The sequence below is a fragment of the Thrips palmi genome, unplaced genomic scaffold, assembly GCF_012932325.1.
Source record: "Thrips palmi isolate BJ-2018 unplaced genomic scaffold, TpBJ-2018v1 HiC_scaffold_15, whole genome shotgun sequence".
Classification (NCBI taxonomy): domain Eukaryota; kingdom Metazoa; phylum Arthropoda; class Insecta; order Thysanoptera; family Thripidae; genus Thrips; species Thrips palmi.
The window spans coordinates 10,384,403-10,405,551 of NW_023144624.1; the positions used below are offsets into that span (position 1 = coordinate 10,384,403).

The following is a 21,149-nucleotide window of genomic DNA, read 5'->3' on the forward strand; positions in this document are numbered from 1 at the left end:
CATGGGTGAAGGCAGGTTCCCTAATGGTTTGCCCACCCCGAGACTAGGCGACAAAGGTGCCCAGAAACTGGGCGACATTTGGCACCCTAAAAAGTGGAGCAGGCGACAAAGGCGCCCAGTTTCTGGACACCCTACATTTAGAGTGTAGACAGAGCCAGGCGGAGCCAGGACCACGTTCGGCATTATCGCCGAGCAGGTCAATTATTTGGTGCAGCAAAGTGGATCCGGAGATGCTTTGGTTGGCCGCGCCTAGCTGCGCCCTGCTGGTTGCCAGTCCTGTTACGCCACTGAAAGCGACCCGCCACCCACCGCGACACCTCGCGACACCTGCCGGCCGGCCCGTCCACCCACGCCAGCACGGCCAGCACGACCAGCACGACCAGCACGACCAGACGAGAGCGGTTCAGAAGATCGGGTTGTCGCACCGTCTCTCTCGCACCCTTACGAAGAGCCTGAGTGCGAGAGAGACAGAGCGACGAAACGACTCTCCTGAACCGCTCGCCAGCACGGCGGTGGCGGTGCTTGGTGGCGGTTTGGTGGCGGCTTGGTGGCGGCGGCGGGGAAGCGAGGATGGCGTCTGGCGCTGGCGCGTGCCGCGCGGTGCCGCGTGCCCCCGGCTCGGACTGCTCGGACTCCGGACCGCTCCGGACCCCGGAGCATGGCGGTAGAGATGACTGATGTCGAGGCTCCGCGTGTTGCACGTCGCACCGTGCAGAAAAAAGGCTTTGTACGAAGTCGGCTTGCCTAGCCGCCCTTGAAGGGTCTTAATGGAGACCTACATCCCAGAGAGGTAATGTAGGGAGGGCTCTGCCTCTGGCTGTTAGCGAGGTGCAAGAAAGTAGTCTTATGCCGAAGAGTGCTTCGTCGTACCTTCCCTCGTACACTCTTGGGACTCCCTCGCGAATGCGAGAGGGACTGAACGACTACAAGCACTGCTCTGAATCAGCCCGCAGAAGCCACCCCCCCCCCCCTTTTGTCCCCTTTCCATTGCCCTATCCCCTCGCTCCTTAAAAGGGTTTACTACGAGTGAAGGGACAGGGCGATCTCAGGAATAATTTTGCTTCTTTGGGTGACCCACGATTTTTTTTTTCTGAAGAATAAAAACATAAACGAAGGACAAAATAGCAGGGAGACACTTTTTTCACAGTATATTCTCGGAGACAGTCGGAGAATGCAATCGTTTCGTGATAACGCTAGCGCCTCGCACAGGCAGGATGCACCCATTTGCATGAGATCAAGTACGCTCCTATGTAATAAGGTCAGTACGTGAGTACGCGGTGATCGATATTAATTTCTTACTGGACCGAACACAGGGGGAGGGGGGGGGGTGCTTTCCCTGTGGTGAATAGGGGGTGACCACGATTTATTTCTTCCCAACAGCTCTCCCCGATTTAATTCGAAATTCTCTTTTCCTTTATTGGACGTTCGCGTCACTCGACGAGCATGCCCTAATTCAGATTCGGCCCTTGCCAGCTGTGACCTTGAGGAAAGCTCGCGTGTCCATCCCTTCCTTCTCCCGTCGGGCGGCGGACCCTCCTTTCGGGTCACACAGCTGTCGGGCTTTCTTAGCTGGTCACTTGTCTTATTCACGCTTTTGAAAAAGATTGGTGACTATAACTCGTCGGAACCCAAAAGTTATTTTTTTTTAGAAATTTTTTTGTACCCATTAGAAACTGAGCAGGTTCTATCAACGTATCGGGCGGAGTGACATAGTAAAGGGGGTGAGGAAAGGGGATGTCGGGCTGCTTGCAGTGCTTCCATAAAGTGGAACGCACCCATAGGAGGCCAGCCAGCGAGCCAAACAGGGCGTTGAAAAAGACGATCTAAGGAAAAATACGGACGATATTTTCACAGAAATGGCGTTGTCCGGGTGCTATGCGATTTTGAAGTACTTGGTGGTCATCATCAACTTCATATTTTTCGTAAGTGTTTGCCTTCCATTGACGAATTTCCGATACGTGGTCCTCTGTTGCCTTGGTGTGTAGTGTAGTGGACCAGACTTTTGCGTAGGAGGATAGGCAGACGAGACTGCATCATATTGCAGCAATTACTTGGTTATTAGTATGTTTAACTCGCACTCCCGATGTTTGCGCGCACTTTTAACTGTCTGATTGACATCTTTTAATTCAATCTCACGTAACCAGCATCAACGTGAACTTCACACTGTTTTCTCTGTCTTCACTCCTAGTTCAAACATTGTCTGAACACACTTTTTATTGTTTTGGTGAACATGCCGGTCTGCTTCAAATTGAATCATTTTCACACCTACTTGAAACGATTCTACTCTTGACATGTTCAAGTCTATCCTCTTTGCCTTAAATGATTGGTAGTGTTTATGGTGTGTGCGTTTGTTATGGCCATGGCTACCTTTAATTTTTCAATGGATTTCTCTATCAGAACAGTGGCTTCACACAGTTTACTCAATTGTAAAAATGTAACACTCAGCAACAATATACCATACAATTTTTCTCTCACTGTAGTCTGTGATTCATAATGTGGGTCAAATCTGCTTGCACTGTCTTTTAATTTTTGTACTTCAAAGAGCTATTTTTGCCTTTAGGTGGCTGGCATTGCTGTTGTAGGCGTGGGAATATGGATTCTGACAGACTCTACAATGTACCTCCAAGTAGTCCAGGATGATACCAACTTCCACACTGGCTTATATATTATGATAGCTGCTGGGGCATTAATGTTTATAGTTGGTTTCCTCGGCTGTTGTGGAGCCTTGAGAGAATCTCCATGTATGCTTGTCACGGTAAGAAATGTTTGGTGAACGAGGTAACATGATTGGAAAGTCTCAATTTCTCACATTAATTTTTATTTTTCAGTTCTTTTCTTTCTTGCTCGTGATTCTGGTTGTTGAAGTCGCAGCTGGTTGTTGGGTGTACACAAACCGAAATGAACTGGAGAACATGCTGCAGGACCATGTCAAACAAACTGTTGAAATTGATTATGGCACAATTGATTATCGCACCAAGACCTTTGATACCATTCAGAAACATGTTAGTATAAACCCCATTGTTGCTATATATCTAAAAAATGTTTTGCTTTTTTGTGTTCAGCTGAGACTGATGGGTTTCACTTCATGTTGCAGCTCAAGTGTTGTGGTGCCAATGGTCCAAGGGACTGGAGCAGTGCACGGTTCAACCAGGCTAATAAGAAGAGTGGAAGTGGAATGGATCTTGCACTTTCTTCATCCCCACAATTTTACAGATTGCCTCTGTCTTGCTGTAACACACCTGACAGTCGTCAAATCTGTGATGATGCGTCTCGGATTGGCCTCTCAGCAAAGATTCCAGTTGTCATGTATAAAGAAGTAAGAATCCTTAAGATATGAGACTCTCCCAGTTCTTCCCTTATAAGATAAATAAAATGATAATTTTCATTTTGTTTCAGGGATGCATTGACAAGTTGAAAGAAGTTTTGAGTGATCATATGGTCATTGCATGGGCTCTGTTGATTACCATTGCTGTTCTTGAAATCTTTGGGCTTATCTTCTCACTTGTTCTTTGCTGTGCTGTGCGTTCTGTGGACCGTTACAAGTCATAAGTTGCTACTTTCAAAATGGTTCCTCAGCCAGTAAAGTGGAAATAATTTATCTGGACCGATTGCTGGACTTGTTGATAACTGAAAGCAGTGCCATGTTCTCCATTGCTGTGGTGAAAACTTTTTACTTTCTAGTTATTATTATTGTTTTTGTTCAATTTTTTTAACTCTATCTTACCAGCTTTTGGGTCCTACACATGACAGCTATCATTGTGTGATTATATATTTATTTTGATTTCCTATCTGAATGTCCTGGAGTAGAATGTACTGAGTGGATTTAGGATCTGATGATTTGTGAAAGAAAAATTTGGTTCAGTGGGTTCTGTTTGATGCGTTGGCCGTGTGGAGTTGGGCAAGTACTGTTTACTTTTGCCCAGTTGAAAGTTTTCAATGCATTTTACCATACACCATTGTAAATTTGATTCTTTTAAGGACATTTTTTTGTCCTGTTTCAATGTTTATCTAATATACTAGTTTATTGTAGTGTGTAGTGAAAATAACTGTTTTATTTAGTAGAGTAACCAGTGGCACTAACATTCAAAGGACTTCTTCTTTAATTTGTTACCTCACAGTTGAAATACTGAGTTGATAGTTCATCTGTGTAGAATTTGTGGCTAAGTTACGTCCTATTTCCAAAGCTTTTAAGAAATAATTCTTATCTGAAGCCTAACTCAATCTTTGTTGTGCATGCTTTAAGAAATGAGTTGAGACGGTATTAGAGCACAAGATATTTTCACCACTACAGACTGTTGCTGTGCCATTATACTTCTTAAATGAAGACAGGAACTGATATTTTTGTTTATAATTTACTAATACTAAGATTTCACTCACTAAGTGCAGCTTTCTGGCAAACTTGAAACTACTGTTGATCCAGTTAATAACATTTTGTATTTCCAATTTTGGTCCTTTACCATTGTGTCTACACATAGCCATTAAATGAAGTAGACTGGTGGAGAGTAAAATTAGGATTACGTTGTTAATGGGTTGTATACTGTTAACTGTGGAAACTAAGTGTTTTGAACTGCACATGTGTTGAAACAAGTACAAGCATTAGGGTTAGAAGTGTAGTTTTATACTCATATTTTTTTTCCTGACGATGAAAGCATTTTTATTTAGAATCACTGTTGTGGTTCCTGTACTCAGACCCTTTTTAAAATTTCCTTTATTTGTGTACAAATTTACACTTTGTAACTACACTAGTCTCCAAATGCATTTTCTCAAACTTGTATGCGTTGTTCCCCCTTTCCTTCTATTGTTTTTTTTTTTAAAACATTTTTTTAAAATTTGTTTTAAGTGCATTTCAGGTTACTTCAAAATGCCTGATAAGTAGTGGCATGCTGAGCTGTTCAAGTTTGTGGTCCATTGATTCCACCTACTTTGCTAGTGCCCATTGATGTTTCCAAAGAAAACTCTTGTATGTACAGTGTGTCACACTTTAATCTTGTAACCTCTTGTAATCTCTGTGTAGTAGAATTTGTTATCTATTATGGAGTTTAAGTCATAGAGTTTATTGTGTAACTATTTAGATGATTTTACAATAAGTATTTATAATTTTGTCCTCATTCATTTTAATCATATTTTCTTCATTTGGAAAAGAACTATGTTGGCCTCTGATTTTCCAAACACCTTACTTTGAGGAAATTTTACAAATTTGTATTTGCCTCTCTGCAATCTAAATTGGTTACAAGTATCCATGTAATTACTTGTCCATTTATCATTTGGCTTTTGCAAGATAATGAAAACTTGCGATTTATGGGAGTTGATGTGATGGGAGATGACTGGGGATATAAATTTCAAGAGAAACCAGCCCTCAAAGTGTTAAGAAGACATCCCTCATAGTTCAATAGATAATTTAAATCTACCGGTATGTATCAAAGCTGTCTTGCTTTGGCCAAATGGTGAATGCTCTTTGAGAATATTGTACAATTGAATTTGCCATAGCTTTAGGATATTACTGTAAATGTTTATACAGTTGTATTGTTAGTTTGAAAACTAGTCTTAAGCACATAATCCAAAGCTGTACATTGGAATATTATTTATTTTTACTCCATTCTGGGTTTTATCTGAGAGAATTATATTTATATTGTAAATTGAATGTCTATCAGTTATGATTGTACAATTGTGAGATTGTCGCACATGCTAAAAGTTGTTCTCTAAGGGCTGTTCGAACTTACCAGAACCCCTTGAAGAATTTACCATGCTTTTCAGCTTGGTGCTGTCTCAGTTTTGTTTACTACTTTCAATCCAAATAGCGGATGAGATAAATAGCTTTACAACTGTTACGCCACTGATTGGTGTTTACCCGAATTCCTAAACACTCTTGACTATCTGTGTGTGCCATGTATTAACATACATTATTTGTAAATGTGCCTCTAGGGTTTGCACAATATATTTAGATGACATGCATAAGCATATATTTTCATAGAATTTACCATAGATTAAATATGGTTTCTTAGGTTCAGACCTCTTCAGGTTTTGGTGTGCCAGTTTGCCAATTTATGTCCTTCTGTTCCCTTGAATTAGATTTTTTGTATATTTGCTGCTCAGTAATTAAGCTACCTGCTGTCTTCAGTGTGCTCTCATCTCCCTTAAACTACTCTTGCCAAGGTTTTGTACTTTTCGTTGTTGCTAGTGAAGATGCAAGTTTTGATGATTTTTTTTTCATCAGCCATAATTTCTATTGTTCTTTTATGTATATTGTATGTGATATTTGGTGTTTCAGTTCTTGGAGAAGCTTAAAATGTTCTTAGCGAACAAACTCAAAATCGCCCCATCAAAAACATGCTCAGGTCATAATCATTGAATTGGCGCCAACAACTTTTATTTAATTTTGGCATCTTAATTTTGTGCTGTACCTTAACCAACTAACATTCATATTGCCTTTCTACTTTGTGTATTCTATTTTGTATGGTTTTATTACATCTTCTTGCTATTGGGTTATTGTTTGGAGAGTAACCATACGACTTTGCTCTTGTTTTCAGTATTCATTACCATCTTAGTTTGTGAGCTCATTCACTTTATTCATAAAGCTGATGTACAGCATTTATGAAAAATTATCTTGTCAAGTGCACAACTCTGTACCTATCTAACTCGTCATTTGACTGACGTATGTTAACCTTCATGGATCTGATTCCTTTTATTTTCTATTGTATTACCATGATTGTGATTTCTTGCAAGATATTTGTGTTATCAATTAACATTGGGAATGAAGCCACTTGTTTGCATTTCAAAGGAAATTTCACACTGGATTTTGATGGGCTACTGTATTACCTTCTATTTGCGCACAAGGTCCACTTGTTTGCATGTTACATGGTGAAATTTAGGTAAGAAGTATTTCATGTTCATTGTATTCTCTTCTCTTGTTGATTTGTGTTCAGAAACTCTGTATTCAGATGTACTCAGCAGTAGCTTACTATTTTTATTTATTATTTTTGGGGAGAGCGCTCCCTCTGTTGAAATTGGTTGATTGTACTGGAGTTGAGTTTTGTACCGGCTAATGGGTGTCGCACCACATGTTCGGACTAGTGATGGTTCTTGTCTATAACCCACCCGGGAGAGAGAGAGACGAGTGGAGCCTGCTGCCGCACCCGCTAGCCCCGCCCAGAGCTCACTTCCAGATAGTACTGAGGAAGAGAGTTTTGTTTTCCAATCTAGATGAATAGAGATAAAGATTGACCCAACCATTTTATTGTTTTGTGGTCTCTGGAAAGAAGTGTCCAAATCTCAGCAAGTGGCAAAAAATTAGTGTTTTCTGTCTATTGAATGTTGGAACTAGATTACAGAAAATAGACTGGACTTCATCAACTCAGCACATTCTGTCCATAAAAATGAATCTCTTCATGTAATACTCACGGGATTGGATGTTGGAATGCTCATTGGAAGAGACTGTTTGTGTTACAGCAATAGACTGAGATGGTTGTTGATCTTGCAAGTCATGTCTATTATATTATATTGTCATGATGATGCTCTTCCATTCAATTTGCTGCCAAGAACAAGATGAATATCTATGAAACTTAAAAAAACAAACCAAAAACTTAAAAAAAAAAACTGAAAAGGAAAAAAAAGTACATTGAATTTCTTGTAATGATAGCATGATAAAAACTACAGTGTAGAGCAGTACTCCTAAGCAAGTATGTTAGGGTTTTGTCTTTCTGGATAACTAACTTAGTGTTGAATCATTCTTCTTACAACATAGCAAAATTTCTTTTAGTACATTTCTCTCTTTGTTTTATCCTTACCAATTTAGAAATTTTCATTCAGTTTCAGTGCATACCTTTTACATTTCAGGTGAAAGAATTGAATCTCTCGTGTCGGTGGTTTGTCAACCTTTTTACATGTACTTAACATAGCCTGCTGAATAAAGTCTGTTTAACACCAAAATTTGTGTTGCTCCATTCCTTAAAATGCCATTTAAATTTAAGACAAGAATTAAAAAAAGAAAAAGACAACAACTGAAGAAAATGCATTAAGTTGTGTGTTATTTGGTCATCATAAATTAGACATCCAATTGTGAGGATGAAACAGTCGTTCAAGTTGGATAAAGTGCAACTGTTTTAAACCAAGGTTTGGGAATGAGCCATAGTAATCATGCACATGGATCTGCCTCTAATGCATGGGTCTGAAGGGATGTTTTAAAGTTAGTTCCTAGCTTATCGACATCTGCTTCTTTAAGGAGACCTCTTGGCATAAATCCAAGTAAATTTTGAGCATGTTGCTGAAGAATATTTATTCGCTCTTCCTCAATCATTTTCTCCCTGGTTTAGAAAGAGTATGTCATGATTCATTACATGTATAATACAAAGATAGAAATAATACATGAAGCTAAACAATACCTGGCTTTTTCTTCCTCCAACTGGGCCTCATGGTCTCGCATGATCTGTTCAAGTTCAAGATTGCGGCGCACTCTCCTCTCCTTCAGAAGACGTTCAACAGCTTGTCTATGTTCTTGAACTTTAATTCGTCGACGTTCAGCAGTAAGTTGCTCAAGACGGTCTTGTATTGCTCTTTGCTCCATCAACTGATGGTGGTGATGATAATATTTTTATTAATGACTGTACTCCTAGTGTTACATTGTGTGTTTCCTTTATTTACATCTCACCTCTTGACGCATTTGCTGCTCCCTCTGAGCTTCCCGCTGAAGCTGCAATACTCTTTCTTTCTGTTGGTGGGCCATGGCTAAACGCAAATCAATTCGCTTTTGAATGGCAACATGTAATTCTTGGCGAATTCGAGCTTCTTGAGCTTCTCGTAATTCTTCTTCAGCCAATTCTTGAAACACTTGTTGTTTCTCCATGTCTCGCATCTGTTACAAAGAAATGTGTAGCTGACACGCATTTTGAACAAATAAATGAGCATGCCCTGTTAAGACGTTCACCTGTTCTTCATAAAGTTTCCTGGCAAGATAATCATTTATCTGAGCTTGAGCCTCCCATTTTCTCTGAATCTCTTGTTGAAGTTTGAGTTCTCTTTGAGTCTGCATTTCAACAAATGCTTTAATGCGAGCATTTTCTTCTTCTTGCATAAGTTTTTGCCTTTCTTTCCACTCTTCTCGTGCAGCTATGAAACTCTCAATATCCTTCTGACAAGCTTTTTGGCGAAGCATTTGAGCAACAGAGTTTCTTTGCAGGGGAAAAACAAAGAGCCAAAGTGAGGAGTCTTACTCTTTGATGGTTGAAATTCAGAAAAATCTACCATTTTCAGTTACCTGCGGTCTTCTTCGATGATCTGTTGGACAGCAGCATCCAGCATTAACTTTTCTTGTACAAATGTTCGATATGCTTCAATTTTGCGTTGTTGGTTTTGGACAATTTGATCCTGCTGTGCTAAACGTAAAGCATATTTTTCACGAAGACTCTCCTCTTTCAGTTTCCGATCTTCATCTTCCTGCTCTTTCCATGAAACCATTTGCGCCTCGAGATGAGCCTTCTCCCTGAGCTAAAAAGGACATATTTAAATTGTGTAGCAGAAGAGCAGATAGACCTGTATTTAAAATATAACTGCTTAATTTTCTTTTCCTCAAACCTCTTCTCTAATGTGTTGTAACTGTTTCTCCTTCATCTGGGCATGAACACCTTTTCCAACGTAACAGGCACGTAGTTGTGACTCAAGATCCCGTATTTCTTGGGTCCCAAGTCTTAGTTGCTGTCTGATGTTGAATGGATTATTCATTAATTCATTGGTAGGCAAACATGAAACAATACTGAAAATATCAGCACATTCCTTACTTCATCTTTTCCCTACGTATCACTTCATCAGCATTGAATTTTTCACAGAATTTATTCTGTTGCTCAAATACCCTTTTCTCTGCTTGTTTATCTTTTCTTTCTCTTTCCTAGAATAAAAAATAACTAAAACAATGAAACTAGAGTTATGGTGCAATGACCTGATTTAACATTTTCTAAATATGTGTTTAATGCGGAACAAAGTTGACCATATAAACGGAGAAAACACAATAGCATCTGAAAATTTTTCACCTGAAAAATAGATGTCTCAAGCTTTTCTTGATGCTTTTCTAACTGCAATCGCCTTGAGAGGCGTGAGTCGTTTCCTTTGCGAAGAATATCTTCCAACAACTGTTCACGTAGATCAGCATATTGTTTTTTCTTTAGATCCTGTAGTTGGTTTTCCTCTTCGTTAACTAGCTAATAGGAAAAAGGCAAAAACATTAACTTGTTTTAAGTGATAATAAGGCACACCTGATACCTAAACATACCATTTTGATAGATTCTGCTTCACGTTACGAAGTCGCGGTAAATGTTCACGCCACTGATTTATATGTATGCTGAATATATGCTGGAGATGGTGTTGTTGTCTTGCATGATGCCATCACGAAAAAACGTCAACATACACTCATTCGGCACCTGCTACCGCTGCCTGACACTTGCTCCAGGCACCGTGCTCGTGAGCACGTCGGACACGCGACAAAATTTGAATCCAGAATCAGCATAAAAGGCTTAAATGAATGTTATCGAAACATCTTTTTTCCTAAACTGTTTCAATTTGGTAACAGCTTTAATAATGTAAGCTGATCGAAACACACCGGACGCAGATGTAGCTGACATTTGAATAAATGCGGTTTGCTTCAGGTTGCCTAGCAACGAAAGAAGACGTGAGGAAGAATGAGAGATCTGTGGTGGTGTGTGAGTGAGGGTTTTCTGCAGGTTCTGCGTCTGAGATTTGAAGTTTAAGTTGCTTCTCTTCACAAAATGTGATATTTTTTCTTCAAAGTGTAAAGAATGCTTTCCTGTACTGACAATCGTAATGACAAAACTCCCAAACCAACTAACGAGGTTATCTTCAGAAATGTGAGACCTCGCTATAAGTTTCAAAACAAGATTTCTGTCTTGTACGTCCTGTCCCCAAAGGTTTGTATTTTCGATAGTTTATTCCTTTCGAGGCTCGTAATAGTTTTCTTCTTCGCTTGTTCTATCTGTCTTCTCGAATGTTTCTATTCTATGGTTCTATTGATAATTACTTCAGATCAATTTAAAAAAACAAAAAAAAAACACCCTTGCCTATTAAGTGTTTCTAGTTAGTTTTGTCCCCATGCTTTTGTATTTGCTCGTCTACAATAAAAGTCTTTAACTTTCTGCAGACTAAGACATCTACCCGTGACTATGTTGGAATCTATCCTCGTGGCTGGAAACAATTGCGCGAGTTTGTGGGCTTTGAACGTCCCATCCCAGCACCGTTTGAAGAGCAATCTCTTGATAGATGTATTCAATTTATTTGTCAGCGCCCCCATGTAATGGCTTCTTTGAACAGAGATTACCAGTTTTTGTATGTGAATCAATATCATGAGGTACGACAATTGAACTTAAAAAAATACCCAAATATTGGCTTTTTGAGAAAGAAAAATACTGATTGCATTCAAAAACTCCTGATCTTTTTTCTAGGTTTTAGGAATGAGTGATTTCTTTCAGTTTGTTGAAGAAGTCACAAGTAACTCACCTGAAAGTTCTGCTGGGTGGAAAGAGAGTAAGATGTGCGAAGAAAATGATTCAGAATGGCATGAAGAAAACAGTCCAACTGCTATTTTTGAGAATCTTCGTCAGCACGTGTCAGAAGCTGAATATGCTTACAATACATGCTATTTTGTGAACAATCAAGCCAAAGCTAACCAAGAAGTCACTGTATCTCCCAATGTAGGCTATGGATGTTTAGACGAAGCCACCAATCCTTGTTATGTTATGCCTATAGAATCATCTGAGTGTAGATTTAGCTCTGATGAACCATCTTATCAGAACTCAAGGATCTTACCGGAGCCATATAATGTAAGTTTTGAGTCATGAAGTTGTTGTATTGTTTGTCTTGGGTTCTTGAGTCTGACTCAGTCATTTACAGAAACCAAGAAAGGGTCGTCCTTTGGTCAAAACAAGAGATGGTGGCTACAGGGAATACCAAAATGCTCCAGATTCAACTCCTATGAGTCACCAAACTTACTCTAAAAATCGATGTATTGGTCCACCCCAAGATGTAGCCCTTTCCCCCAAGTGGATGCCTGGCAGTACTTGGCATTATCAACCAAAGCATTCTTCAATCACGGTAAAAGCCACACCTTTTCATTAGTACACATCATTTTTTAAAAAATTTATTTCAATTTTTTAAAGATTGCGGTTTTTACACAGCAAATGTCACAGTTTCCAGGCCGAAAAGACACTAAGAGAGGTGCCATACCAAAGCAATGCCCAAAGTGTCACGTCCCATCTGACTACTACTACCAGCAACAAATAAAGCAGCATGATGTATGTTGTTGATATTCTCATAATATGTTAAAGTTATGGTAATGACAGCCTTGACTCTCACATTATTTGTTTTTTTGCAGTTGGACCAAGCCCATGAACAAATTCGTGATTTGAACACAACTGTTGATCAATTGCAGCATGAACTACAACTCAGTTATGCAGCTCAGGCCAAGCTCAAAGCAGTTGCTGAAATAGCTCGGACAGAGTCCAAAAATGCTCTTTCCTTCTTAAACAGCCGAATGTTGTCTACCATTGCCCAGTATAAGACCAAAGTTGTAAATGTTGACAACACAATGGTTTGTAAAATAAGCCTTTGAGCAACTACATTGTGAAAAACAGTTCTAGTTCAATCGTAGTCTCTTTTCCGCTCTGTTGCAGATGTATGTAACAAGAGATCTTGAATCACCTGGGTGGTTTGCTGCAGGAGATCCCTCTAAAACTTTCCTCTTTGGGAGACCTCCAAATGTTAGAGTGGTGTCTGGCCGAGAAAAAGAATTGAAAGCCATAATTGGACGTCAAGAAATGACCATTCGGAAATTGTATAATGATCTCAAACTTGCTACCAGCATTATTGTAAGAGCTTTTTTTCTTGGCCTAGTGCCTGCTTACTTGTCTGCATAAGATAGTTCAACATGCCTAAAAATTTCTTAATTATAGGAATGTGCCAATCTCTCCAACAACAGCAGTGATTACAAAGAGACAGAAAAGGACTTCAAATCTCTTCAATTTTCCTGCTATGTGGAGGGCGGCTCCTCTGGACTTATGAAGGACGACTGCACCATCAATTCAACATTTGACGCCTCCAATGATACCAAGGTTTGTTATGTTATTCATTTTGGCATTAGATCAGGAGAGAACTTTTCTCAACCTACCCTAATATGAGTTGCTTTGACACGTCACCAAAGGTGAAGAAAAGTATGGAGAATGGTATGGAAATGCATCCTCAACCTGAAGAAAATAAACAAGCAAATGCTAAGTCTGATGAAACTTTATGTCCTTCCCCCATTGAGCCTGAGTCTTCCAAAAGCTTGTCAGAGAAAGGGAAGGAATCTTCAAATGATTCTTCACATGTATCGGTTGTTGAGCCAAGCTACTACCAATTGGACCCCATGCAGTTTTTGGTAATTTAACTTCAATGTTCTTGCTCTATCAATGAAACTCTCTATTTTGTTCGGTTGATGTAATGTTTTTTTTCTTTTTGCCCACTCTAGAATCGAGAAGTTATCTTTGATGATGACAAACTCTCTATTCCCTCTGAAAATGAAGATCATGTGCCTCTGACAATGAATGAGACAAATAACAACAATTATGACACTAAAAATTTAAACTCAGATGAAGAAGGAGGTAAGTCAAAATGTACTGTTTGTGAGTCAACATCTGGAAGTAGCCATGACAGCATATCAGCCGAGAACTCCAACTAATTTATGAATGCAACTGCTAACATTGGTCCAGTATTGAGAATTTTAGTATTTCTGATGTGCAATGTGATTGATTGATACACTATGTGCAGATAGCTTAACATTCCCAAGTTTTTCAGCCATGAAATGTGATCTTACTCTGAATGGAATACATTTGTACTTTTACAATATGTTGTCAGATTGTTGAATACAGCCAGCTAGAAGCTTAAGAAAGAAAAAGGAGAAACTAAAAGATTAACCACATGATTACCACTTTGACATTGCAAAACTTATTCCTGTATTACTTTAAACATTCCTTTGTTTATGTTATTGTGTTTACAAAGACTGTAATTCTTAAACGTTTAAGAATTTGTTTGATCAGATATAAGGCTGTTGGTGTTACTTTGTTGGAGCGATTTTCATTTTAAAGCGTACCTTATATAAATACTATTTTAGGTAAATGAGATTGGCACTGTTATTGTGCTTCACAATACAGTGTTCGATGATTATAGTAACAAGGCTGGATTTTGGTCATACCAAATTCCATTTTTCAATGTTGATCTATTATTAGCGAAGTAACTGAGATCCAGAGACTAATTTCAACTATAGGGTACTTTTGCTGTCAAATCTAAGTAAAGCTTTGAGGAAGGGCAATTGAAGTAGTCATAACTGTTACCATTGTTCTGTTCTTTTTTTTTTTTTTTTGTTTTGAAAAAAAAGAAAGAAACATGTGCCTGCTCCAGTAGCAACTTTGTAGTCTATATATTGATGTGCTCAGTGATAATGTTTTGGATCTAAATTATCATTTAAGCCAAATTGAATGTGTTGCATCCTGGAATATTTTTTGTAGTGCTCAGGTTTTTCTTGCGTGATTTGTTTGTAAATTGAATTTTGGTTTCATGCCCTGTAGGGTCGAGGGACAAGTACTCATTTCTTCCCCTCCTGTTGTTTTTAAAATTGTTTCTATTGACAGTTTTGTATCTTAGAACTTAAAATTGTAAACATATAAAAAAAGAAAACAAAAAAAAATCCACTTCTACTTTGTTTATGTGTGGTTTTATTCTGGTCTGAGAGTAAGGTTTCTTCTCTCTCTTTATAATAATAATAATAATGATTGTCAGAGTGTATACTCTTTCACGTAATGCTGTAGCCTTCCCAATAATGTTTGATGTGAGATATATACATTATTTACAGGGTGTGTTTTTTTAGGCAATTCAGTCTTCAGCAGTATTTGATGTACCAGAAATTGATAGTGTCCTCAATGTTTTGTCCTGTAAGGCATTTTCCTTCCTATTGGTTGAAGAAAAACGCATGCATCTGCTGCCTTTGAGTGCCCAACAGTTATTCCTACAGTCAGGCACTATCACTTTCTTCTGGCTTAAGGGATGCACACATTATTTGTCTGTGTCCTGCTTGGTTTTGGTCGATCAAGGTTATCTTAGTATCAAAGTTTTTTTCACTAATTGCACAATTTTCTTTGTAATTTCTGTGATACTTAAGTATGCCAAAAAAGTATGCTATCTAAATTAAGAATATTTTGGCCACTGTATAGTTATTATTGTCCTTCTTCCTACTTATTATATTGAGCTGTGTTTCATATCAATCTTGTCAAAAGTGTATCTGCCAAATCAGCACCCATTTGCAATGTTGTATTTTTCTCAATTTTTGATAATTAATGTGCTCCTATCATGTGTTAGGTTTTTATATTATGATCTATTTCAACTTTGAAAAGCATGATGATTGCATATAATAGTTTGAGGACTGACCTAAAGAACTGGAATGCTTTGTGGGTGTTTTGCTTTAACAGAGTAAGAGGGGTACAAAGGAAACATTGGGGTTGTTTTCATGTTATTGTTAATTCTTAGAACCAAGCAATTGTCTGAGGTAATTTTGTGATTCATGTGTAAGTTTTCATGGTAATGCAAGGTAATATCACATTTTGTTGTTTTCTAGTCTTAATCCTATCTTCGTTGCATTATGTTCATTAGTGAAAATGGTTTAGCTTGTTATGCTTGCTTCAACATTTGTATTAATTATGAATACAATCCCTGCCTCAAAGAATAACTTATGGGATTCTATAATAATGTATAACTTAGGATGAATACTAAATCGTATGCCTTGTCAAAAATTTATACAATGTAGAAATCAAAGTAACAATGAAAGCTTAGTCAATGTGTATGTAGAGAGAGCTAAATTCTTCAACTTCTGTTTTTTTTGGTTTTTTTTACAAATTTTTGACAATGCCTAGTTTTAAAACATGATACTTATTTGGGAATTTTGAAGGGGAAGCAACACACACACACACACAGCATTTCTAACACATTCCATACGATAACAATCTAGCAGGAGTGTAATCTTGCAGCTGTATTCTTGTTCTGTGTTTGTGCCCCCCCTGCTCAAGAAGTTAAGTTCGAGTCGGTAACAGTAAATTTCATTCAATTTCTAATGATTAGTTGTATTTTCATGGCTGTTCAATTTATTTATTTTTAGTTTTGTATTCATGTTCTTTAGCTCTCTTAAGAACTGGAACTTGAATGTTGTTTCCACTAGTACAAAGTAATATTTTTTTACACTAGTCATGAGTTGTTCATCACATGGCATGTGCTGCTTAAACAAAGATAGATATTTGAAACATTATCATTCTATTTAGGTTTTAACAATTAAAGGAATGTTAGTTTTGTTGTTGATTTTGTTTCATTTTTTATCTATGGGATCAGTACATGTAAATTGTAAATTTTACCACATAATTCTTTGTGCAAAAGAAGAAATGTGGATTTTCATATTTTGGAGGACCCTCCTTTGCTCAAAGTTTTGAATTTGAATGTGTATGTTCCAGGCCTATTTTTAACATTGTTATTTCTCTCATTAGCTTAAGAACAGTGCCAAAGTTTTCACAAATTGACAGTATTTTTGACTTAGTCTGTGAATTTATCTCCTTAACATACGCTTGTATTGATAGGTAAATTGAAGTTGGATTGCTATCACCCTCTGCTTTGCCAATTTTATGACTCCTGTAACTGGTGTTTTAGTTGTCAACCACTTTATCATAGTAAAATAAACCTGAGAAAGGAAAAAAAAGTCATTTTTTGCAATGACACAAAAAAAAGAGGGGGAACGGATAATTAGCTTGTAATGAAAAAAGTCCTTCTATTGTTCTCTTTTTTATGGTAGCAAAGAAAATAGATTGTATGCATTTGTGACTGCATTGACAACTTTTTGTCAACAAAAATGCAATTGTTTGTACAGTTGAGTTTCTGTAGTTTAAACCAACAGCTTGGTCACCCTTAATATTATGACAATAATGTCCTTGACACTTTTTGTAATCATAATTCATATCATTTTTTATCAACTCATGTATTGGGTGATTTCGTTAGACCGAAATAAGAGGGACAGTGAAAGGGGTTTCGGAGTCTTTTCAAGCATTTTTCACATTGGGACCAATAGTTGCAAATACCCCACCTATAAGAGTGTTAAAGTGTTAGGCCTGGTGGGTAGGCAGCCAGCCTTGAAGACCCAATTTGAAATATACTTGTCTAGGGATCCTTCATTGACCCTCGCACTTTGGGCCAACTTACCGCAATTCCCTGTAAAAGCAATGCTGAGGCTTTTCTCTCCTAGTTCTTGTCCTTCAAGAACTTCTATATTTGTGTAACCTCTAAATGTTTCTGTTTGCATGTTCTCTCAAAAGTATTATTTTCACTGTATGTTAAGCACAAAAATTTACTAGAAAATGGTTATTTAATGTGGTTGTGTGCAAGTGAGTTGTGAAATTAGATCTCTTATTTACTGTGGTGCATGAAGGTCATCCTCTCTTGTTTCTGCACTTCCTCTTTTCTTCAAGTATCAAAATATATTATGTGGCTTCCAATTGATGCTTGCTAAGTCTGTGCTCTGAGTTAATTTAATGACTGTTTTATGAAACTGCTGTCTTGTTAATGAAAGACTGCTCACTAAGTATTTGTTGCCATTTAAAAACAAATCTTATAGAGAGGTGATCATTTCCTTAATTCCCCCCCCCCCCCCCAAGTTGTTGGTTCTTAAAAGATTTTAAACTTTGTACCTCTAGTAAAATGAGAGGAAAAATTTAAATAATTGAACTGATTCATTATTTTATGACATTTTTCTGTTGAGTGATTGTTTTACGTAATGGCTATCTTTATCCATGATGATATCCTAGTCTTTAAGGTTCTGGCCCTGGTTTGCATCCATTTCAAGATATATTGGAATCCTCTGTAATATCTAATTTCTAAGAGTGTGTGTTCATTAAATGTTTTTTAGTCCACTGCAAAGTTTGCACATACTGCTCAGCAAAAATTTAGGTCAGTTTCTGATTTCTACCTATGCTTTTTGAGTGCTTTGTTTATTCCTGTTTGGTATCTTGTTATATCTGTGTCCTCCTAGACCATTGTTTGCTTGGACAACAGTGGGACCCTGAATGCGTGAGATCTTATTTTTCTCTTGCAAGCAGTGTACTAAAACTATTTAGTCTTATGAATATACATTAATGTAGTATTCCTGACATCTCATTTACCTGATGTCTGTTTTCTGTTATCTTAGTCTGTTGTGTCGGATGATGCCACAGGAAGATGTGTCCTAGATGATGAAACTTTTACCTTTCCTGTGTTTGGTAGGTGTAAGAAGCTTAAAGGGAAAATGTTCCCTGACACGTTGTAGTTGTATTTGTGCTGTAATGAAAAGTACTGTGGAAGTGTTAGTAATAACAATTAGCATTAATCGTCTGAAACTCCCAGAAAAACCTTGACTTCACACAATGAGAATTACTTTAGAAGTTTAGTGGAATGTTTCCGTAAGCAAGGCACATTTTTTTTCCTTTCTTACTTTTGGTTGCATTCATGTAGCATTTGTTATTGTGATGCTTCAGTTGATATTTTTTGTAGGAATATGAGACATAGATGCTCAACTGTAAACATTATTATTAATATTATTATTTGCATTACTTTTTTGTTTTCATCTCTTGCTTTAGTTTATATTGTTGAATGTTAAAGGATTGAAGAACTATAAATTTAAAACACTTTACTTGGCAATTTTTGGTTCTAGCTCAATTCTATCAAATTGCATATTAGTTTCATAAAGATGTTTCTTGCGTTTGTTTTTATTATGTATGTTTGTCTAAAGATTAAAAGTTGTTTTTTCTTTGTACACATGTTTGTTAACATTTTGATCAAACATACCCCATTGAGTCAGTATTTCAATGGGACTACTTGTTCTTCAGCTTCATAGATTCTCTGTTGGATGGATTGTTTTTTGTTTTGTTAGGAAATTCAGTGTTCAAAATGTCCCCTTCTCCTTTCTTTTTTCATTGGCAAACACTGTTGTGTCCTTAATTCTGTTACTCTTTTATTTGTTAAACTTATCTTGACTTTATTCTCCAATGGCAGTGTCTTTTAATGCTTACAAGTTAAATTATGTATTAATAACGACTTAAAAATAAAATCTTTGAGAAAGTTATTGATATGCTTTTTCTGGTCTTTCTTTATTATACTCCTTAGTTCCAGGGTTTTAAATCCTGACACAAAGTGTTTCTCCCTTCGTGCCTAGTCCTTTCATGAATTTATTGCAGCAGAATTGCCATACCCAATAGTGAACCACCATATTATATTTTCGTCAAACCACATGAAAAGAGATCTGCCATCCCGCATGGCGCAGTTGAAGTATTATTGGCAGAGGCAGAGTGGCTTCTGATTTGAGTTCAATGAGGACATGAGGAAAACGTCAGTTATCATCAGGTGTTGGAAGTTGGGGGGTGAGGCATCATACTAGATGATACTATGAACAATTCTAATGCCATCAGTTAAGATGGTTTCAAAATGTACTCGGGCATTGTTCTAAAACTTACTTTAATCAAAAGAAAACAAAAAGTAAATGCTTATAAAGCTATTGGACTTCATGAACACACTTCTGATCTGGAAGTGGGATTCAGATTTATGAGCTTGTTGCTGCTTTCTGCCAGGTCTGCAATGGAGACCCTACCTCTTTGTTTGACAAACTTAGCTACAGACTCCAATTCCTCTAGTGAAATGTAGATAAATTTTCCTCTGTCATCAATGACACCTGAAAATTAATACAAAAATATAATTCTAAACAAAGTCTTTTGAAATCCTCTTCAACTTTTCAAACCACATAACAAAATGATAGAACATACCAGTGAGAATTCCATCATTCTGTAGGTCTTGTATTCTATCAATGACATTCTGAGTCTTCAATCTGAAAAGTGATGCTAGGTCTTCCAGCACAACCACCTTTTTGTCCTGTAATTAGACATAGAAATACTTGACCTCCACAAAGGACTACAAAATTATGAAAACAATGAATTAGAGGTAGATTTTAAGGACTGACCTTGATGTGTTTGACAAATTCTTGTAACAGATTAGTTTCACTTTCACCTTCACCCTCCTCAAAACCTTCCTCTTCAACACTAAACGCAGCTTTCATTTTTAAATACTCTTCATGATCCTTTCTCTCCTGTTCTTCACGAGCTTTGCGCTCCTCTTCCTCTTGTTTTTTTTCTGCTTCAGCTTCCTTTTCTCTCTCTTTTAGTCGTTCTTCATCTTGTGATTGCTGCCTTAATTTACGTTCTTCTCTTTCCTGTTGCTCAGCCTAAAAATAACATGAATGATAAACAGCAGTACAAACATAGTGTAGGATACATGCAGTATAATTTTAAACAAAGAATGACCTCAAGTTTAGCTTTACGATCTGCTTTCGCTTGGAGCTTGGCCATCTTCTTGGCACCAACTTTCCCGTCTGGGAGTTCAATCCTATCCATTGGATCATTACCATCTTCATCTGATTCTGCGTCAGACTCATGTTGTGCTACTGCTGGCAAAAGTAAAATAAACATCAACAATTTATTTAAATAGCCCTTTAAGAGCACATAAGGTGGGCAATATTCTGAACAACTTTGTTGCACCTTGTCCTCGATTACGCTGACGGACTCGGGCAGCCTGAGCCCTTCTGGGGCCGGGGCCAGCTTGTCCACGGGCTGCTGCCGGTGCTGCTGTGGGCCTCCCTGCTGGAGAGTCAAACGAGGAAGGGACAACGTAAAAGAGTGGGACAATGCGATTCAACGTCGACCTATATTTGCTACATGACATTGTTAGTTTCTGTACTGGGCATTCCATCAGAAACCAGAAATTAAGTAAAAATGTCAAGAAAAAGAGGAGAAATTATGAATTGAAATACACAATAAGGAGCAGCAGACAGGTGGACTGAGTCTAACACATAAATAATAGGTACCTCCTTGAGATTTTCTGCTTTGAAGATACAGTAATCCGAGAATACTCAACACGATAACTACTACTGCAATTAATCCACCTATGACAGGGTCCATTTTAAGTTGGGTAATGTCACCATACGCGGAGGAAACAACATAAAATAACCTGTACACACAGAACAAAACATAAAGAGACAGACGACAGACGACGTCAAACGTCAACAGTCG

At 37.7% G+C, this 21,149-nt stretch overlaps 4 protein-coding genes across 9 annotated transcripts; 2 read left to right on the forward strand and 2 right to left on the reverse strand.

Annotated features, from left to right (window-relative positions):
- Positions 1-1,772: 1,772 nt before the first annotated feature.
- LOC117641281 (CD9 antigen) lies at positions 1,773-7,926 on the forward strand. The gene is made up of 5 exons (XM_034378464.1): positions 1,773-1,922; positions 2,561-2,755; positions 2,829-3,002; positions 3,095-3,316; positions 3,397-7,926. The coding sequence occupies exons 1-5, from the start codon at positions 1,857-1,859 to the stop codon at positions 3,547-3,549; spliced, it is 810 nt and encodes a 269-aa protein (XP_034234355.1). The 5' UTR covers positions 1,773-1,856; the 3' UTR covers positions 3,550-7,926.
- Positions 7,927-8,007: 81 nt separating this feature from the next.
- Positions 8,008-10,599, reverse strand: LOC117641278 (meiosis-specific nuclear structural protein 1-like). Its single transcript, XM_034378455.1, has 9 exons — positions 10,259-10,599; positions 10,020-10,187; positions 9,771-9,877; positions 9,568-9,691; positions 9,251-9,480; positions 8,921-9,164; positions 8,645-8,848; positions 8,379-8,563; positions 8,008-8,300 (listed from the first exon to the last, which is right to left on the reverse strand). The coding sequence occupies exons 1-9, from the start codon at positions 10,259-10,261 to the stop codon at positions 8,132-8,134; spliced, it is 1,434 nt and encodes a 477-aa protein (XP_034234346.1). The 5' UTR covers positions 10,262-10,599; the 3' UTR covers positions 8,008-8,131.
- A 58-nt stretch (positions 10,600-10,657) lies between these two features.
- LOC117641276 lies at positions 10,658-19,156 on the forward strand. Of its 3 annotated transcripts, none has more exons than XM_034378450.1 (10): positions 10,658-10,910; positions 11,141-11,347; positions 11,442-11,819; positions 11,890-12,090; positions 12,156-12,290; positions 12,371-12,586; positions 12,669-12,863; positions 12,948-13,106; positions 13,196-13,411; positions 13,502-19,156. In XM_034378450.1, exons 1-10 carry the CDS (start codon positions 10,782-10,784, stop codon positions 13,709-13,711), a joined length of 2,046 nt encoding a protein of 681 aa, XP_034234341.1. In that variant the 5' UTR covers positions 10,658-10,781; the 3' UTR covers positions 13,712-19,156. The 3 variants fall into 3 exon arrangements, with proteins under 3 accessions (XP_034234341.1, XP_034234342.1, XP_034234344.1); XM_034378451.1 differs by having other exon boundaries at positions 12,174-12,290; XM_034378453.1 differs by having other exon boundaries at positions 12,186-12,290.
- A 372-nt stretch (positions 19,157-19,528) lies between these two features.
- On the reverse strand, positions 19,529-21,148 carry LOC117641280 (DDRGK domain-containing protein 1). Of its 4 annotated transcripts, none has more exons than XM_034378460.1 (6): positions 20,945-21,148; positions 20,619-20,816; positions 20,385-20,524; positions 20,045-20,305; positions 19,851-19,956; positions 19,529-19,759 (listed from the first exon to the last, which is right to left on the reverse strand). In XM_034378460.1, the coding sequence occupies exons 1-6, from the start codon at positions 21,036-21,038 to the stop codon at positions 19,593-19,595; spliced, it is 966 nt and encodes a 321-aa protein (XP_034234351.1). In that variant the 5' UTR covers positions 21,039-21,148; the 3' UTR covers positions 19,529-19,592. The 4 variants fall into 4 exon arrangements, with proteins under 4 accessions (XP_034234351.1, XP_034234350.1, XP_034234353.1 ...); XM_034378459.1 differs by having other exon boundaries at positions 20,385-20,527; XM_034378462.1 differs by having other exon boundaries at positions 20,385-20,527; positions 20,619-20,720; positions 20,945-21,147.
- Position 21,149: the final 1 nt, after the last annotated feature.

Bases quoted from the DNA above. Each gene is read 5' to 3' on its own strand.
- LOC117641281 (XM_034378464.1), top strand. From the start codon at position 1,857: ATGGCGTTGTCCGGGTGCTATGCGATTTTGAAGTACTTGGTGGTCATC. The intron at 1,923-2,560 runs GTAAGTGTTTGC...TTTTGCCTTTAG, and splicing joins TCATCAACTTCATATTTTTC to GTGGCTGGCATTGCTGTTGT. The intron at 2,756-2,828 runs GTAAGAAATGTT...TTTATTTTTCAG, and splicing joins CTCCATGTATGCTTGTCACG to TTCTTTTCTTTCTTGCTCGT.
- LOC117641278 (XM_034378455.1), bottom strand. The intron at 9,878-10,019 runs GTGAAAAATTTT...TTTTTATTCTAG, and splicing joins TTGAGACATCTATTTTTCAG to GAAAGAGAAAGAAAAGATAA. The intron at 9,481-9,567 runs GTTTGAGGAAAA...TGTCCTTTTTAG, and splicing joins TACAACACATTAGAGAAGAG to CTCAGGGAGAAGGCTCATCT.
- LOC117641276 (XM_034378450.1), top strand. From the start codon at position 10,782: ATGCTTTCCTGTACTGACAATCGTAATGACAAAACTCCCAAACCAACT. The intron at 11,348-11,441 runs GTACGACAATTG...TCTTTTTTCTAG, and splicing joins ATGTGAATCAATATCATGAG to GTTTTAGGAATGAGTGATTT. The intron at 11,820-11,889 runs GTAAGTTTTGAG...AGTCATTTACAG, and splicing joins TCTTACCGGAGCCATATAAT to AAACCAAGAAAGGGTCGTCC.
- LOC117641280 (XM_034378459.1), bottom strand. From the start codon at position 21,038: ATGGACCCTGTCATAGGTGGATTAATTGCAGTAGTAGTTATCGTGTTG. The intron at 20,817-20,944 runs GTACCTATTATT...TGGAATGCCCAG, and splicing joins AAGCAGAAAATCTCAAGGAG to TACAGAAACTAACAATGTCA. The intron at 20,528-20,618 runs GTGCAACAAAGT...TACTTTTGCCAG, and splicing joins TCAGCGTAATCGAGGACAAG to CAGTAGCACAACATGAGTCT.